Source organism: Medicago sativa, chromosome 8, assembly GCF_051527215.1.
Source record: "Medicago sativa cultivar Bolivia chromosome 8, Bolivia_mono, whole genome shotgun sequence".
Lineage (NCBI taxonomy): Eukaryota > Viridiplantae > Streptophyta > Magnoliopsida > Fabales > Fabaceae > Medicago > Medicago sativa.
The window spans coordinates 21,815,343-21,833,424 of record NC_140756.1 but is presented as its reverse complement, the minus strand read 5'-3'; the positions used below and the strand labels follow the sequence as shown (position 1 = coordinate 21,833,424).

The 18,082-nt window shown below is 33.5% G+C and overlaps 4 protein-coding genes across 12 annotated transcripts in view; 2 read left to right on the top strand and 2 right to left on the bottom strand.

Annotated features, from left to right (window-relative positions):
* Nucleotides 1-221: 221 nt before the first annotated feature.
* LOC146897816 (LIM domain-containing protein PLIM2c-like) lies at nt 222-2,250 on the bottom strand. Its single transcript, XM_085732971.1, has 5 exons — nt 1,945-2,250; nt 1,565-1,658; nt 1,405-1,433; nt 987-1,076; nt 222-698 (listed from the first exon to the last, which is right to left on the bottom strand). The coding sequence occupies exons 1-5, from the start codon at nt 2,077-2,079 to the stop codon at nt 429-431; spliced, it is 618 nt and encodes a 205-aa protein (XP_085589097.1). The 5' UTR covers nt 2,080-2,250; the 3' UTR covers nt 222-428.
* A 2,505-nt stretch (nt 2,251-4,755) lies between these two features.
* Nucleotides 4,756-5,736, top strand: LOC146897815 (uncharacterized). Its single transcript, XM_085736470.1, has one exon. It carries the CDS (start codon nt 4,756-4,758, stop codon nt 5,734-5,736), a length of 981 nt encoding a protein of 326 aa, XP_085592596.1.
* A 2,202-nt stretch (nt 5,737-7,938) lies between these two features.
* Nucleotides 7,939-11,550, top strand: LOC146897814 (disease resistance protein RPM1-like). The gene is made up of 2 exons (XM_085735481.1): nt 7,939-10,988; nt 11,169-11,550. The coding sequence occupies exon 1, from the start codon at nt 8,066-8,068 to the stop codon at nt 10,940-10,942; it is 2,877 nt and encodes a 958-aa protein (XP_085591607.1). The 5' UTR covers nt 7,939-8,065; the 3' UTR covers nt 10,943-10,988; nt 11,169-11,550.
* Nucleotides 11,551-11,595: 45 nt separating this feature from the next.
* The window catches only part of LOC146897811 (uncharacterized), a 42,367-nt gene continuing 35,880 nt past the window's right edge, over nt 11,596-18,082 (bottom strand). For 6 of the 9 annotated variants that reach the window (XM_085735483.1, XM_085735489.1, XM_085735484.1 and 3 more), the window contains exons 2-14: nt 17,295-17,364; nt 17,003-17,204; nt 16,502-16,576; nt 16,231-16,332; nt 15,758-15,798; nt 15,414-15,527; nt 15,007-15,121; nt 14,552-14,742; nt 14,337-14,453; nt 14,071-14,151; nt 13,678-13,916; nt 12,967-13,006; nt 11,596-12,397 (exon numbers count right to left, since the gene is read on the bottom strand). In XM_085735483.1, the coding sequence (XP_085591609.1) occupies nt 11,828-12,397; nt 12,967-13,006; nt 13,678-13,916; nt 14,071-14,151; nt 14,337-14,453; nt 14,552-14,742; nt 15,007-15,121; nt 15,414-15,527; nt 15,758-15,798; nt 16,231-16,332; nt 16,502-16,576; nt 17,003-17,204; nt 17,295-17,357 (1,950 nt within the window). In that variant the 5' untranslated portion in view covers nt 17,358-17,364 and the 3' untranslated portion in view covers nt 11,596-11,827. Of the gene's footprint in view, nt 12,398-12,966; nt 13,007-13,677; nt 13,917-14,070; nt 14,152-14,336; nt 14,454-14,551; nt 14,743-15,006; nt 15,122-15,413; nt 15,528-15,757; nt 15,799-16,230; nt 16,333-16,433; nt 16,577-17,002; nt 17,205-17,294; nt 17,368-17,716; nt 18,069-18,082 lie in introns of those variants that run through there. The other 3 variants (XM_085735487.1, XM_085735486.1, XM_085735491.1) reach the window with 3 other exon arrangements.

Below are 18,082 nucleotides of genomic sequence, written 5' to 3'. Positions count from 1 at the left end.
AATAAACGAAGAATGTACATTAAATTTTACTGTTTTTCATTGAAATTAGAGTTTGACAATAATTGATTTTGCCACAGCAAGAATGTGTTTGATGATCGTAAGAATTGAGAAAGGAAACTCATTTGATCCAACAATAAACATAAAGTAATAAATAATCCATGAACTAATTAGTGCAAAATGGGCACTTCCAGGGCAAGTGTAACACAAGTTAAAATCAAAACTTGAATGAAAGAATATATTGTATTGCTCAAATATTTGGTTTGAAATTTTGAACAAATAAACAAACCTCTCATGTTATATAGCTTACAAATTAAACCCAAAAAATAACTTTTGAACAAATATTTTGGACAGTAAAATTCAACTAAAAAAACCCTTGCTCCAAAACAAAGGGAGGAAGGAATTTTTCATATATTTTGTTACTGTTTCATTCAAGAGGTTTCTTCTGGATGATCTTCAGGTGCTTCTGCTGATTGTGAAGGCTCTTCAACAACTTCAACTGATTCAGAAGAAGAACCATTCCTCTTGTGTGCAGATTTGAGTACATGACTGTAGTTACCTTTCTCCATGAAAAGTTGTGCAAAATGAACCCTGCAGTATAGGACACCATCAAGAGCAGCATAGCTTGAATGTGTGAGAGGGCACCCTGCATGAGCACACCTAAAGCATGTCTTGTGGTAGATTTCTCCTTCCAGTGTCACCTGTTTAATAAAACCAAAAAAATGTGTTACGACTTTTGGTCACGGAGTTTGGCCGAATGCACCTTCATTTATGAATTCCATATTACAGCTTGTGTTTAAATACTACATTTATCGATAAACTATGAACCATATCCAACGAAACGTATGATTGCTTTTTTAAATCAAATTCTTGGTCCAAGTTATATGAAATCAGGTAACAACCAAATTTTTAAAAGAAACAATTTTCCACAAAATCAAGGATCACAACAAAAACAGCAATTTTCCTCAAAATCAAGAATCGCGACAAACCTTTTCCAGTGGATAGACGGTTTTAGAGCAAGTCGCACATTTGTCCAGGGTACCACTGAACATGGAAGATAGTCTACTTGGTGTCCTATTCTGTAAAAGATCAATACATTTGATATATCAGAAAGAGCACTAAAATACATATAAATTGATATTGTGTATACATACATAGATGCGTACATATATGTGCATTTATATCACTACTAGAAAAAAAAAAAAAATTGATGCTTATCAAAATAATAATTATTTGATGAAATTTATCTCTAATAATTTATGGCGATATTAGAGACAAATTTCATATCTTTTTGGTCCCTAATTTCCATATGGCTAATTCAACTTTTTTCTTGTAGTGTATAAAATAAAAATTCAAGTAATGGAAAACTCAAATTGCTAAAAGATAAAGATCAGATATGGAACATACCAGCTCATTTGCTTTGTCAGAAGACTTTGCTGCAATATTTAACATAACATGTTAGCCAAAATGAACAAAAAATTATATGTGTATCAATTGGTATTTTGAGATTGAATAATAAAAGACAAAAAATTAAAATTAAAATAAAAAATGAAGGATTTGGTCATACCAAAGTTCTTGCTAAAATTGCCAGATTCCTTGAAAAGCTGTTCAAAATGTGTTTTGCAATAGAGAATTCCATCCATGGAGGAGTATGTACTCATCTGGACCAATATTCAATAATGTCATTGGTATCTCATTTAGGAAGCTTTAAAATGTAACCAAAAATAAATTGAAGCTTTAAAAAATACAGCTTGTTTTAAAATTTAGGTAATAATTATTCATAAAATCATATCAAATAAAAGAAATTGCACCTAAAATGCTTCAAATAAGCATATGCTTGTCACAAAATAATTTGTTTCATTTCATTATGTATATAAATAATTAAAAGGAGCATATGAAGAATTTAAGGACAAGATAAAAAACAAGAAAAAATAATAATAAAAATACCGTAAGATTTCCCTTGCAATGACTACATTTGAAGCAGCTTTTATGGTATGGAATATTTTCAAGAGTTAACAAATCAACAACATAAACAGTCTTGTCACAAGCCTTGCATTTATCAAGAGTTCCAGTGAAAGACATGTTTTCTTCCCCTTATTTAATATTACTCACAAGGTATCTTTGTCTTCTTGTGTTTGTGTTGTTTTTGTAATTTATTTGTCTTTGAATGTCTGAGGATCAAAGATAAGAAATTCGATGAGAGTGCAAACCTCAGACAAATGGGGATTTGAAACAAAGTCTTGTATTTGTCTAAGCAAAAAGTAACTTAATTATATCAATACATAATGGATTAATTACCATTAAGTAAATGGTTGAGAGAAGTGAGTGGAGACCCAAAAATTATGTTAAGCAAAAATGGAAATTTTTTGTTGTGATTTGTGGATATAATCTATTGGATTGGAATGAAAACAGGTTTGTTGTTTGACCATTCCAATGAGAGGATATTTTTGGATGTATGCAACAAAAATAACTAATTTTACATCTGTTTTCTTTTTTGTCATTTTCTATTTTTGGTAAAAGAAATAATGTAAGTAGTTCTAGCTTGATTTCATAATTGACATGTCATAAAAGATTGTTTTTGAGTTTGTATTTTGTCATTGTGGCAGAGTCCAAATTTATTATACATATTTATTTTTTATTTTTTTGTGGTTATACATATTTATTTATTTTTTATGAAAAGAACCATCCATTATTGAATTTGATAATTTAAGATATTTTAACATGATTTTGTTTGGGTAATTCTATAAACAGATAAAACTAGAGAGACTCTAAACCTCAATCTTGAGTCAAAAAATAGTTCCTCCTCTCTGGCTTTGTGGCCCCTAATTTAAAGGGTTCTTGAAAATTGGTAAATGTAATTAGTTAGCAGATAATTAAAAGAGAATAAATATACAAACAACAACAACAACCAAGCCTTATCCCACTAAGTGGGGTCGGCTACATGGATCAAATGACGCCATAATGTTCTATCAAAGAACATATTTGGATCCAACTCATTGACCTCTAAATCTAAAAGAGAATAAATATGTGATATAAAAAAATACCATATGTAATAATACATTTATTGTGAGTATAGTTCGGTTGTCATAGACATTGTTGTATATAACGGTCGAAGTTTGATCCCTAAATTTCTTACTTATACATCTGCTTAAATATGAATTTTAACTGTAGTACAAGATTATTTGACAAAAAAAAAAAATCATATGTTTATTGTCTGCTATATTAAATTTAATTAAAGAAAATATGTCTTTGAAAAAAAATACTAGTGTTATGCAAAAAGTTGTTTGGTTTATTGTCTGTTAATACATAATTTCATATTATAAACAAGAATAAATATGTGCTATAAATTATTTTTAAGTGTTACAGTTCTATTGATTTTATTTGGCGGGGCTATTTTTAAATTTCTTATGTTATGTAGACTTCCATAACCATCAATAAAAGGAGACATGATCCTCTTTATTTATCGGTCTTTTCATTTTTTCCATTTAGAGAGATAAATGCACACAAAAATTAAAAATAATTAATAGTAGTGGAATCCACTTAGTGGTGAGATCCACTACATACCTTTTTGTATCTATCTACCAAATGACATTATCAATTTATTTTAGTAAATGGAGAGGATAAATAATAAACCGGTGATATAAACTTGTAGGTTTATATTTTTTTTTTTTTTAAGAAAGGTTTATATCTGATTTTGTAGTGTAGTGATTATTGTTATGCAGCGGCTAAGGTGGCCATTTTATAACGAGGGAGGATAAATCTGAAGAAAAAAAAATAACTAAATTATATTTTATTTTTCTCCATTTAAAAATAAATGGAGAATGTCATTTAGAAAGAGAGACACACACAAAAAAAGGGTAATGTTAACCAGTGCTCCCGGGGTACTGGTTAAGGAGTCAAATGTGGTAAGATGTACATTGAAACTTGTGCTGTCAACTTTTCAAAAGCATAAAAAGTGTTACTTTCATATTAAAACTTCCATTTTTTAGTTTCCTTAACCAGTGCCCCCGGGCACTAGTTAACATGACCCAAAAAGAAATAGTGGGTCTTATCATTGAATGAGTCCCACCATCATTAATTATTAATTTTATGTGTCTTTATCTCTCCAACTGAAACAAATGAAAATTATAAATGATGAAAGTTTGCAAACCTTACTATGAAGGGGGCCTTGGTCTTAGAAGTCTCATCTCTTTGAACGAAGCATCTAACCTCAAGCTTGGTTGGGAACTGGTTACTTCATATCAACCCGGGCCATCATGCTTAGAAAGAGAGCTATCAAAAACGGAAAACCGATAAACTATCATATTTTCTCTTCTATATGGAGCTATGTGAAATTTGAATATCAAAGTATTCTTGATAACTCTGAATGGATTTTATTAGGTCCAGTTGATAAAATTCAATTTTGGTCCGATTCGTGGTGTGGTCCTGCCATAGCAAACTCTCTCACTTTACCCCCTAATAATGCATCTCAACTGACTGCTTGTGTTAGTGATTTTATTGTCAATTTTCAATGGTGATCCCTCCTTCGGTTAGTCAAGTTTTCCCCCAGCTGCTCAACCTTTTTAGCCACATAACCATCCCTAAAGATCCTCTTGAAGATAATCTTGTCTGGACCAAGGCTAAGACAGGTAATCTGACCCTTAAAGAAGCTTACCTCCACAAATCCCCCATTGGGCAGAAATTACACTGGGCTAGGAGAGTTTGGAATGCTGACATATATCCCTCCTTCTAAGTCTCTCCTCTCTTGGAGGATCATTCATGCATGATAGAGTTCCTACAGATGACAAGCTTATGGAAAGAGGTTGCTCTTTGGCGTCGGTTTGCAGTTGTTTTTCAGCTGGTGAATCTACTACTCAACTTTTCTTTCAGTGCAGCTATGCTTGTAAGCTTTGGTCTTGGTTTGCCTCCCTTCTTAACATCAACTTGCAATTTAATGATCTAGAGGACATTTGGAAAGTGTGCGACAGAAACTGGATCCCCCAATGCAAAGTTGCTATCACTGCTTGCATCATTAATCTTCTAAGCATTATTTGGTATTCTAGGAACCAATCTAGATATTATAACAGAAAGATATTTTGGAAATCAGCTATTAATCTTATTATTTCTAATGTTGCTCTCTCCGGTGATCACACAAATAAAGCTTCTGCAGTTGATATGGCAGAATTTGTTATTCTCAAATCTCTGAAAATCAATATTCACCCTCCGAGAGCTCCCTTGATCATTGAAGTTTTTTGGCACCCTCCTATCTCTAGCTTGTTCAAAGTGAACACTGATGGTGCAGTGACCAAGAATCCTCCTAAGGCTGGCTGTGGTGGTATTTTTCAAAACAGTCATGGTGTCACAATAGGATGTTTTGCTCAAAATCTTTTGACTGACAACGCTTTTGTGGCTGAAATTATTGTTGCGCTTATTGCTATTGAAATTGCGCACCGGAACAGCTGGGGTAATTTGTGGTTGGAAACGGACTCTAAGCTCACTATGATGGCTTTCCAAAATGCGGCTTTAGTACCTTGGTCCTTAAGGAACAAATGGATCAACTGCCAAGAAATGCTTAAAGGGATGAGATTTATCGTGTCTCACATCTACAGAGAGGGGAACCCTTGCGCGGACTCCTTAGCGAATGTTGGCCTTAGCACCTCTAGCTTTGTCTGGTGGCAAGATGCGCCTGATATTATTAGAAAAGGTGTAATTTCAATACGTTGGGAATGCCCAACTTTCGTTTTGTTTCCTTTTGATTAGGCTGGATTTTTTCCCCCCTTTTCTTCTGTTGTACTTCTTTTATTAATATATTGGGGTAGTGTGCTTTGCACTACTTTTATTTATAAAAAAAAATATTATAAATGGAGAGGATGCTACCAAAAGTGGGTCAAGTGCAAAGACTATTGATAATTTTTTTGTCAAGTAACCTGTTGACTATAACTCACACATTTTAAATGTGAAAAAATGAGGTGTCTCTACCAACCGGGTCAAGTTCACTGGAACAAAAGCGAATAAAATTTATTCATGAGAAAAGCTAACATGCCCATACGACAGGTATATTAGAAATTGTGTCAATTTATTTTTATAAAAGTTAAAAATTATATTTTTTTGCTAAATAATTGATACTCCTTCTGTCTTAAATTATATGAAGTTTTGAACATTTCACACGTATTAAGAAATATAATTAATTTTGTATAGAAAATAGATATTATGAATTGTTTTACAAAATTATTCTTAATAAATTGTATGAGAAAGATAAACTAAGGAATAAAAAGAAGAAAGAGTAATAAATAGTCAAGGCTTTATAGTAGGAAAAGTAACATTAATGTTTCGTTGGTATTGTAAAACGACGTACTGTATAATTTGAGATAAATTTTTTTTAAAGAGACATATAATTTGAGGCTGAGGGGTATATTTATAATATCTTAAACATATGCTCTTAACGTTTAGAGTTTTGTGAAATCTTTAACATATGTCATATGGGAACATGTTATTATGTCCCTTTATTTTTACTCCAAAGACGTCTTCCTAACATCCACTGATTATATAAAAACATCAAAATAGATAAATTGTCATTTTCGTCCCTGAAAATGTAACGAGTAATCACAATAATCACTCAATGTAACATAATTTTAAAATAGTTTTTGATTGTGCATTACATTAATAAAAATAGCCATTGACATTAAAATGATTCGTTAATACTGTAATGTTAGTCCCTTAATATACTTAATTATTGTCATGTTAATCTCTATAAATACTTTCTTATTATAAAAAACATAAAAATAGACAAATTGTCATTTTCGTCCCTTAAAATGTAACGTGTAGCCACAATTGACATTAAAATGATCCGTTAATACTATAATATTATTCTCTTAATATACTTAATTATTGCATATTAATCTCTATAAATACTTTCTTATTATCATATTATTCCTTATAAAAAAAGAGTTATTATCAGTATTGAAAGATTTTTTAATATCATAAACTATTTTGACTAATTAAGTACTATTTTAAATTTTTGATTTATTAAATTATTATTATGACTACTTGTTATATATTCATAAATGAAAATGACTATTTACTTTAAAAAAAAATGTTATACCTAAAAATAATATTTCCCGTTGAAAAGCATGGTCTGCCTACAACACAACACCATCACCAACTTAATAAAAAATCATTTCTCTTAATAAATTACTCCCTCCGTTCCTAAATATAAGAAAAGATTTTTTTTTCAAGTTCATTGAATAAATGATGTATTTAGTTCATATTATAGTCCATATACATTAATTATTCAATGAACCTAAAAAAAGATTCTTCTCTTATATTTCTTTTTTTAATTCGAAATCTTCCTTTTTCTTTTTCTTTTTGAATTTATTTATTTCACTACAGATAACCACTCACATAGCTACCCCAGGGGCGAAGCTAGCTTTCCACCTACCTTAAAAAATATTATCTATTCAAAAAATTTGGTATATTATGTAATTAACTACCCTAATAATTTATTTAGTCAAAAAAAAAAAAAACTTCCCTAATAATTTATATTTAGCAACCATCAATGAGTTTATTTGTTAAAAGTAGAAAAGAAAAGCCAAAAATAGACATTTGTTTAATAGATGTATTTTATGTAATTTTGACACTTTCAATCTCTTAAACAGCTATGAAAAGAAAAAAAAATCTTAACAATACAAATTATGAAAACAACATAAAATATATTTTAGTTATTTATTTAAATTTCGCCTGCATGTAACAATAATCACTACAGAACAAAGTCAGAGATAAGCATACAAGTTCATTTTTTTTTTTTTTTGAGGGAAAGCATACAAGTTCATGTCACTAGTTTATTATTTATGAGTTAATCATGTAGCCATTCAAAATTATAAAGCTTCACAATATTATTTAATACATTTTCCGTTGAAAAGCATGGTCTGCCTACAACACCATCACCAACTTAATAAAATAATCACATTTCATCAAATGCTGAGAACAAAGGAAAAAAAGTGGACAAACACCATACTATGTAGGAGACTATGTTCAGATGATCCAAACAGCATAACTGCAAGGTAGCAGCTTAGCAGCGAAAGCGAGTGTAATGGCAGAAACTGCAGTAACATCAGCCTTGAGAGAAGTGTTCCAACTTCTCAAGGAAGAAACAAATCTTCTAAGAGGTGTACACAAAGATTTTTCAGACATCAAAGATGAACTAGAAAGCATTCAAGTCTTCCTCAAAGATGCAGATAGAAGGGCAGCAGATGAAGCAGACACCAATGAAGGAATAAGAATTTGGGTGAAGCATGTGAGAGAAGTATCATTTCGCATTGAAGATGTAATTGACGAATATCTTCGGCTGATCCATACGGATAATCCTCCTGGACGCGGATCTGTATTCAACAAGATTACAAGCCCAATCAAAACTTTGATTCCCCGTCATAAAATTGCATCAGAGATTCAGGAGATCAAGTTGTCAATCCGCGGAATCAAGGAAAGAAGCGAGAGGTATAACTTTCAAATTTTAGACAAACAAGGATCCTCAAGCAAAAGCAACAACAGTGGAGAGACAGAAAATGGAAGATGGCGTGATCCTCGACTGTCTTCCCTTTTCCTTGAAGAAAAAGAAATTGTAGGATTTGAAGGCCCAAGAGAAGAACTATATGGTTGGTTATTGGAGGGTGCAGCTGAGCGCACAGTGATTTCAGTGGTAGGAATGGGAGGTCTAGGAAAAACCACTCTTGCCAAGCTAGTTTTTGACAGCCAAAAGGTAGCAACAAAGTTTGATTGTCGAGCCTGCATCGTAGTTTCTCAATCATACACTGTGAGAGGATTGCTGATAAAAATGATGGAGCAATTTTGTCAGGAAACTAAAGACCCACTTCCAAAGATGTTACGCAAAATGGATGACAGGTCACTGATTATTGAGGTAAGGAAATACCTTGAACATAAGAGGTATTTTATATTCTTTGATGATGTATGGCAAGAAGATTTTTCCGACCAGGTTGAATTTGCCATGCCCAAAAACAACCAAGGTAGCAGGATCATAATCACCACTAGAATGATGCAAGTTGCAGATTCTTTCAAGAAATCCTTTCTAGTTCATGTTCACAACTTGCAACTTTTGACTCCAATAAAAGCATGGGAACTCTTCTGCAAGAAAGTATTTAGATCTGAGCTTGGTGGGCGTTGTCCACCGGAGCTTGAGGTTGTGGCAAAAGAAATTGTTCAAAAATTCAAGCAACTACCTCTGGCAATTGTAGCCATTGGTGGTTTACTTTCAACAAAATCGAAAACCATGATTGAATGGCAAAAAGTTAGTCAAACTCTGAGCCTGGAGTTGGGACGTAATACCCATTTAACGAGTATAACAAAGATTTTGTCGCTTAGTTATGATGCCCTGCCTCACTACTTGAAACCATGCATTTTGTATTTTGGTTTGTACCCAGAGGACTATGCTATTAATCAAGAGAGCTTAACGGAACAATGGATAGCTGAAGGGTTTGTTAAATCTGATGGGAGAAGAACTCCAGATCAAGTTGCAGAGGAGTATTTGTCTGAATTGATTCAGAGAAGTCTGGTTCAAGTCGCGGATGTTAACTTCGTCGGCTTATATATTCAGAGAAGTCAGGTTCAAGTCTTGGAGACATGTCAAGTCCATGATTTAATGCGTGAAGTGATCATTGGAAAAATGAAGGATTTAAATTTTTGTCATTGTGTGCATGAAGATGAAGATGGTGAATCACTCGCGGTTGGAAAAACAAGGCGCCTATCGATAACCACTAGCCCCAACAATGTGTTGAAGAGCTCTAACATTTCACATTTTCGTGCTATTCATGTTTTTGATAAAGGTGAGTCATTGGAGCATTTTGTGGGCAAACTGTGTTCGAAATCTAGGATTTTGAGGGTACTTAATATTCAAGATACATCGTTGAATCATATTCCTAAAAATTTGGGGAATCTTTTTCACTTAAGGTACTTAAACCTAAGGGGTACAAAAATACAGGTTCTTCCCAAATCGGTTGGTGAACTACAAAACTTAGAGACATTGGATATAAGATACACACTTGTGCGTAAGATACCAAGTGAGATAAACAAGCTCACAAAGCTACGTCACCTTTTTGCCTTAAATCGTAACTATGATGAAAAGTATTCACTGTTTGGCTTTACATCTGGTGTGCAGATGGAAAAAGGTATTAAAAACATGGCTTCCCTACAAAGACTTTATTTTGTGGAGGTAAATCATGGGGGAGTAGATCTCATTCAAGAGATGACAATGTTAAGTCAGTTAAGAAGATTAGGTTTAAGGCATGTAAGAAGAGAACATGGGGATGCCATAAGTGCTGTTGTAGTAGAATTAAAACACCTTGAAGATCTTAATATCACTACAATTGATGAGGATGAAACCATTAACTTGAATTTAGTCTCATCTCCACCCCAACAACTTGAGCGCCTTAAGTTGAAAGCTAAACTAGATACATTGCCTGAATGGATTCCAAAACTTGAGTATCTTGTTGAGATCAAGTTGGCTTTATCTAGGTTGAAAAATGATCCACTGCAGTCACTGAAAAACTTGCCCAATCTGTTGTTTTTCGCTCTATGGGACAATGCCTACGATGGTGAAATTTTGCATTTTGAAGTTGGAGGCTTTCTAAAATTGAAGAGATTGAACCTCACTCGCTTGAATATGGTCAATTCTATAGTTATAGACGAAGGAACTTTGATCTCTCTTGAATATCTTACTATGGATAAAATCCCCCAGCTGAAGGAGGTACCCTCAGGCATCAAGTCCTTGGATAAACTCAAAGCTATTGACTTCACTGAAATGCCAGTTGAATTTGTTGAAAGTATTGATCCAGACAAAGGAAAAGACTACTTGATTATCAAACATGTTCCTCTTGTATCCATTCATCACTCGTGTGGCCCGAAATTCTATGATTATACTATTCGCACAATTCACTCGTCTTCCAAGAAGTCATAAGCAAATTGAGAATGCTCCGGTGATCAGCAAGCTCCAAAATATGAAGGTACATTTCCACTGATCATGCAATGCTTCTCTTATAAAGCATTTTTGCACTAGCATCTAGTTTAATAACGATGCTTCATTTAATGTGTTTCATTTTTTTTAAGAAGATATAATGTGTTTATTTGAGTTGACAATGTATGAGATAACTGACTTGATTTTTTCTTGTGTTGAATATGGCCAGAAAGTTGGTTCTCGATGATACAGCTCAACGATGTATTCTATTAGTGCTTCAATTCAAAGAAAAATATTTCCTTTTCGTCCTGCAATAATCAAGAAAAGTGTGGATTCAATTCACTGAATGACTTTGATTTTTCGATGTTGTTGTTCTCGTTCACATTTGTTGTGTTTTATAATTTGGTTGCGGAAGGTTTGATTCAAAACCTTGTAATGAAGACCTTTATTTGGACTCCATTCTGAGGTCATTTTGTCATTTCTTTCTTACTTTAGTAGTCATTTGTGGTGTTTAAGATTGATGGGAGCTTTTCTATAACCCTTGTAATAATAATCGGGACCACTTCATTTGAATGAATATTTTTATGGGTTAATAGTGCTTTACCCGCTCATTTCTGGTTTATGAATAAAGTTATTGTTTAGATATAATGTTATTGTTTTTTATGAAACCTATATTTAATATAGCTTCTTATTACAACTATAATAGATAGTACATTTTTTTATTAGTCTTTAGATAATAAAGAACACAACGGATTATTTTCCCACTCTGAATAAAGTATATAGGTGTTCTACTTCAGTAGACAAGTTCCAAACTTCAATGCTTTTTCATTCAAACTTCCATAATAATCACCATAGCACAAGCTTAAACTCATTAAAACATTGCTATAATCAAGGAGGCAACACAACTTGTTGGCACAATATAAGATCTGAAATGGTCTTTCCATGCCGGTCAATTCTTCGCGAACAGTTGACACCACCATCTAAGACATTCCGTACAACAATATTCAACGATTGGATTCCCTTAACTTCGTATATCTCCACTTTATCATTTTCACTTATCCATTTATCTCTTTGATTTCTTGCATCTAAATCAAGAGAAGGGGACAAATCCAGAAGAGGTGAAACCGCTGATTTTACCCATTGAGATGTGATAATTTGTTTCAACCTCTCGATATCAGGAGGAAAATGTGGGATGAGAGAAAAATTGATGTCGTTTCCCTTATCTCCAGCTCTGCTATGTGCTACATTGTAAAGCGGAATCTTCTGACCTGATGGAGCAGGTATGCAACTTCTACCAGGTGAAACAAATTCTGAGGAGGATTTATCGGTTTCGGGTTGTGACTTTCGTTGCAATGTTGATATGTTCTTCAGATTGTATTCTTGATCAAGTACTTTATTTGACTGGCTTTTTGTGTTCCTCTTCAACCCGATTCGCCAGAAAACGTCTTCCCGCCTAACCTGAAGAAGAACCTAGCTATGATGAGTCTAAAAGCATGGTTATGAAACCAACAGTAAGATCACTAGTACAACAACATAAGCAAACTTTGTATGTCATGAAACCACATGTTTCATTGATTGTTTAAGTTAATAATCCAATTGCAGCAGTTCAGAAGGATCATTTCCCATGAAGTACGGACAGACACATGGACACCAGACACGACATTGGTAATAATTCTAGATTTTTTTTTTTTTAAAGTAACCACATATGTCAGTGTCGTGTCTTTCTTGGACACTAATACATGCTAGACATTCCTTCAATCTGAAGTGTAGGTGCTACATAGGGCATTTCACTGCAACCAAACACTATGAATCATTGTGTTCCAAGTAGTCATTCTTATAATGTTGATGGAACAATAAACACCAAGTAATGTACCATTAAAATATATTTGGCTCTAAATTGTTTTACTGAAAATTTGGAAGAGCTCAATGGACTAAATTATTTGATCCAAGTGATAAAGTATAGTCCTAATGCATACATATGCTCAAATGTAAGAAAGGCCAATAGAGGAAGGGGAAGAAGAGAGTACCAAATGTTTTTCTAGAAGAATCTCTTTCTTATATCCAGTACTGCATTCAAAACAGAACGATGTCACTAACAGAACGCGGGAGTAATACATGGCCTCAAATATTACAACATTCATATTAGCAATTGCAGGCAAATACCCAGTGCAGAATCTGATAATTCAGTTATGTCACATTTCGTGAACTGGTTCCTGCCGTTTTTTTTTTGTTGACTGAATAAACAAAAATCCAGGTCGATACTTGTCACATGAAATTTTTTAAATAGTGTGCCATCCACGAGTTAGGACTTTCTTTTGTTATTTTAATTAATTGGTTTAAAAGGTAAATTAATAGTAAAAAAAGTTTAATATTTAAATAATATTAGAATCTTGACTCAATTGCCACATGAACGCTACACCATTTAAAAAAGACCATGTGATCAAGCATTGACATGGGTTTTCGTCTGTTCAGTCAGCACAAAAAAAACACAGTAGGGACCAATTCTTGAAGCGTGAAATAAGTGGAGAACCAAACTTAGGAGAAATTTTTTGTATGGACGAAACTTTTACGGCGTGTGTTTTGTAGGGACCAAAAACATATCTAACCCTAGAGTATATGGTTGACAATTATCAAATTGAAAGAACATCAATTACCAATTCAACACAGATCAACTATAAAAACTGGCCAATAAAATTTCAAGCAAACAGTAGCAATACTAAATTTAGAGGGACATTGACCTGATACCGCCACCACCGGCGGGTCCATTTGTATACAACGCTGTAAATTCTCTAGTAAATTGTACGGCATGTTCCCTCTGCTCAAAAAGTCCATCCATGCGTAACCTAATATCTTCAGTATTCGTCTGTGGTGAAGCATTTCCGTTGCTGCTAGCAGCTTTGAGGCTATCATGCCCAATTATATAAGAAAGTATATGGTCGTTAAAACCAGGAAATATTTCTTCCATCCATGATCTAACCTAATAAAGAGAATGAATAATATAATATTAATTCGTAGTAAGCTGGATACGTATAGTAGTATCTCTTATCAAGCAGTAGAATCAAATAAATTTAAAAATAATAACGAAGCATGAACATGGATCTACAATGGTTGCTATAGGATACAAAGCTTACTAGATATTCAGCTGCTTTAGCACGTTCAATGCATTTGTAGCCTCCATAAGATATCTCTCCCCATCCTTTCCATCCACAATCCTGTAAGAAACATTCAGAGCAAATGAACAAAATGATATACTATAAATATCAATCTTAAAAAGAAATACAATGTAGGAAAAATACAAAAGGCTATGTATCACTTGTGTCAATGTCATGTCAGTGTTTGTGTAAGTGCTTCATAGCAAAAGTGAATACTTTCATTATGAAGAGAATAAGAAATCTACCTTTGGAACCAACTCCAGAAGTTTATCTGGAACTGGTATAGTAGATGATTTTGCACCCGAACAGAGAACTCTACAACTTGATAATGGACGGAAGGACACATCCTGGAAGTCAATGACCTGTAATAGAACACGATAAGAGTTCTATTTTTGTATATTTTACCCTTTAGTCATAAATCATCGATGTTTGGTGCTTCATAACAAACAATCTAACTTACTACATCAGGAGTCACATAAGCACTGGGGTCCCCAATTTCATAGAGTAATTGTTCAGCACATGTATTGAAATCTAAAACTCCCCCACTACCTTCAGCCTTTGCCACACACACTTGTCCATCGAAACTGATTTCAGCATAAGGAAGTGATAAATCCAGTAGTTGCTGAAAGGACATATCTCGGTACTTGTCGCCTAAAATAAACAAGACAGAACTTAAAGTGTCATCCCATTTACACAACACATGACTTATATTTGATATAGCACCGAAACATCAAATTGATAGTGTGTCCGTTGTCCGACACGAGTTGGTATCTGACACCAACACATATGGTTACATTCAATTATAAAATTTTCGGAAATTATTATTAGTGTCGACGTGTCAGTGTCACATCCAATATTTGTGTCCGTGCTTCAGAGCTTAGATTAGATCTCAAACTATATGCAATATTAGCAGACCTGGATGCATGAAATATCCCCCTGTGAGTTGGCAACCACATTCTAGAAGATGGCCAGCCAAAGATCCTTGAGCTAGATGCTCTAACTCATCCCAGTTCCAACCTAGTTCATAAACCTACATGTATATCAACCTAATCATTCAAAATTTTATCCAACAGATAACCTAGCTACAGAGAACTAAAGTAAACATTGCAGCTCTTATGATCCTATATTTCGCTTAGTAGTGTTTTTGAAAAATATTTTATGCTTAATAGTATTGTGGTCTAAGATATTTAGCATGTCCGCAGAAGATGTCTTAAATTATTTGAAAGAAAATCTTGATATTTTACATATGAAAATTCAACTGTTACTTGAAAAGCAAGCAAAAGATGGGAAATATGAAGTAAAGAACAGATCAGATATCATACCATAGGTGCTAAGAATAAAGCAGCATCTGCAATTCTTGATGTAATTATCACATTTGGTTGGTACTTTTCAAGACAGTGAACAATAGGAGAAGCTCCCAAGTAGGTGCTGATACCCTTCGCATATTACAGCCAAATTTCATATCCATCTTAACAAAAGAGTAAAGTAGAGAAAGCATACATGAATAACAAAATTTTATCAGATTCTACATAGTTTTATAGACAGATAAACAAAGGGGAAAAGAGTGATCCATAATATCAATTAACTTGATTCAACAAATCAGAATGTAGCCCTGAAATTTGACAACTGAAGGAAAATTACTAGAGACATAAAAATAGATTCTTACACCCTCCATGATATATTTTTGTGTAGGTGAAAATCCTGAACCTGAAAAGGAGCATATGTATATATAAGTAGTAGAACTTAGCATGGAGAATAATAGGAAAATTTCCAATTCCATTTTCTTTCATTGATAAATAAATATATGATAACGTGACAGGCAGGATAGTACAACCAAAGTACACATTAGCAATTTAAGAGAAGCACCTACCAAAGAGCTAAAAACAGTAAAAATTACCAAAAAGAAAAAGGCCTTTGTAACAGAAAGTGAAAACAAATTTCAGAGGCAAGTAAACAAAATATGAAATTAGTTTGTATAACCCCCCCTCCCCATAATTAGGTTTAACCCGAGAAAATCATCTTGTAAGGTGAGGATGCCTACCATTTATGAACTCATTTTCAGGCCATATCTCATATAAAGCGAGACTCTTAACACATTGCTTTTTAACCAAAGGAAAGTTCGCAAGGAAATCTAAGTACCTAAATTTGTAACAGACACCTCATGAGCAACAGCAACAGAAACATCAAGCCCTAGTGTGGTAGCTATTTCCAAGACCTTTTGTTGAGCACCCAGAGGATCCACTTTTAGAAACAAAGAATGAATCAAGTTAGAAAAACAAGTACAAGAAACCATGAGGTCCATCAAATTTAAATCAAATTCATTACAAAAAGTGTCACTGAACTTATAATATCTTTTGATGATCAACAATTGTTACATGATCCATCAAATGCAGAATTAAAAAATTCTTACTAGCACCCATATTGGTAATTATGCAAGTTCCTCTTTCCAAAGCCAGAGGTAGCAGCATATTCATCCAGCTAGAAACTGCATATAAAATTTTACAACAATCATAACTTAAGATGAGAAAAGAGCACGACATGACAGTAACAACTGAAAGTCTTGCCTGCAAGGCTAACACCGAGTATACGATAGAAAGAAAATAAAATCAGTGTTGCCAATCGCGATTAGTTGAAAATAGTGGTTTGCTCAAATTCCGCTACACTACAGTGTTATTACACTACTACTGTCGCTATTTGACAAAACTTTGTACTAAATCGTGTATCACAGATCAATAGTAGTTTGTTAAAATTCTGCTACGCTATTGCACCGCTAATTAATAGCACTGAATAAAAATCATCTGGAACTGTTATTGTGTTTAAGCATTTGCAAGGAATGAATATTACATTGAAGAATCGAAAACCTATTGAATTTAAAAGGAAAAATGAATTAGTTTGATTATTAAACACCTACTCTGAGAATCATAACCATCACCACCAGACAACATGATTTGATAACGTTCGGCTAGAGTACGCTCCGCCAAGCATTCAAGGACTAGATAATTTAGTTCTTCGACTCTTTGCAGCAACTTAAGAGCAGCCAAAGGCCTGTCACCGCCAAATCCTGCTCCACAGCCAATGTAAACCTTATCCCTTCGCCTTTTGGGATTACTTCTCTGCAATGTAATATCAACATTGTTGGTATTGTTGCTGCAATGGAAACAACAGTTAAAAAGACAACAAAAGGTAGGGAACAATAAGTTCACCAGCTTTATCAAACAATTATGAATCTCTTCTCTGTCGTGGACTTCCATTGCTTCAACTTCCATTGAGACGCTGCTAGCAAAAGAATGACAATGACAAAATGAAAAAAATAGAATCCAAAAGCTGTCCAAATATCTCTAGAAAAAAAACTGGATAAATGAAAAGCAAAACAAAGGTGCAAGTTATTCATCAAAGGGATTAGGTCCCTAAACATCACCTAAAAGGAACATTATCCTAGCATAAACGCTTATCATATAAGTGCTTATGTATAAGATATTTATCTAAACAAATATAAAATAAAAGCAAACTGTATCCATATAATTTATAATCTGTTTTCATAAGCTATCTTGAAGAGCTTATATGGAAATAAGGTGAAAACAGCCTATGGACATGTCATAAGTTGTTTCCATAAGTTCTCCCATACAGTTTCACGAGTGTTTATGTCAGTAGATATGCTCATAAAAGTCGATCCAAACAGGCTCCAAGTTAGTTTCAGTATGTAAAATTTTCACACAATTGAACAAAAAGGATGTCATGTGCTATTTAATCAACCGATTTCAATCCTCTGCAGCCACTCCAGCCAAACATCGGGCATTAATAGATTAATCTGACACAAATAAGATTAATTTAACGGCCGTGGATTGACCGGAGAGAATGCAAATCAATTCCTTAAAGACCTCATCTAGGAAACAGTTTTACAAATCCTATTTTGGTTTCTCTTTAATTTCTGAAAATACTGGAACTATAATATCAAACCAAATAAAATTGACACACACACACACACATCAAA

Coding starts and splice junctions, on each gene's coding strand:
- LOC146897816 (XM_085732971.1), bottom strand. CDS start 2,079: ATGTCTTTCACTGGAACTCTTGATAAATGCAAGGCTTGTGACAAGACT. Junction 1,077..1,404: donor CTGACAAAGCAAATGAGCTG/GTATGTTCCATA, acceptor GATCTTTTACAG/AATAGGACACCAAGTAGACT. Junction 699..986: donor CCGTCTATCCACTGGAAAAG/GTTTGTCGCGAT, acceptor TTTATTAAACAG/GTGACACTGGAAGGAGAAAT.
- LOC146897815 (XM_085736470.1), top strand. CDS start 4,756: ATGCATGATAGAGTTCCTACAGATGACAAGCTTATGGAAAGAGGTTGC.
- LOC146897814 (XM_085735481.1), top strand. CDS start 8,066: ATGGCAGAAACTGCAGTAACATCAGCCTTGAGAGAAGTGTTCCAACTT.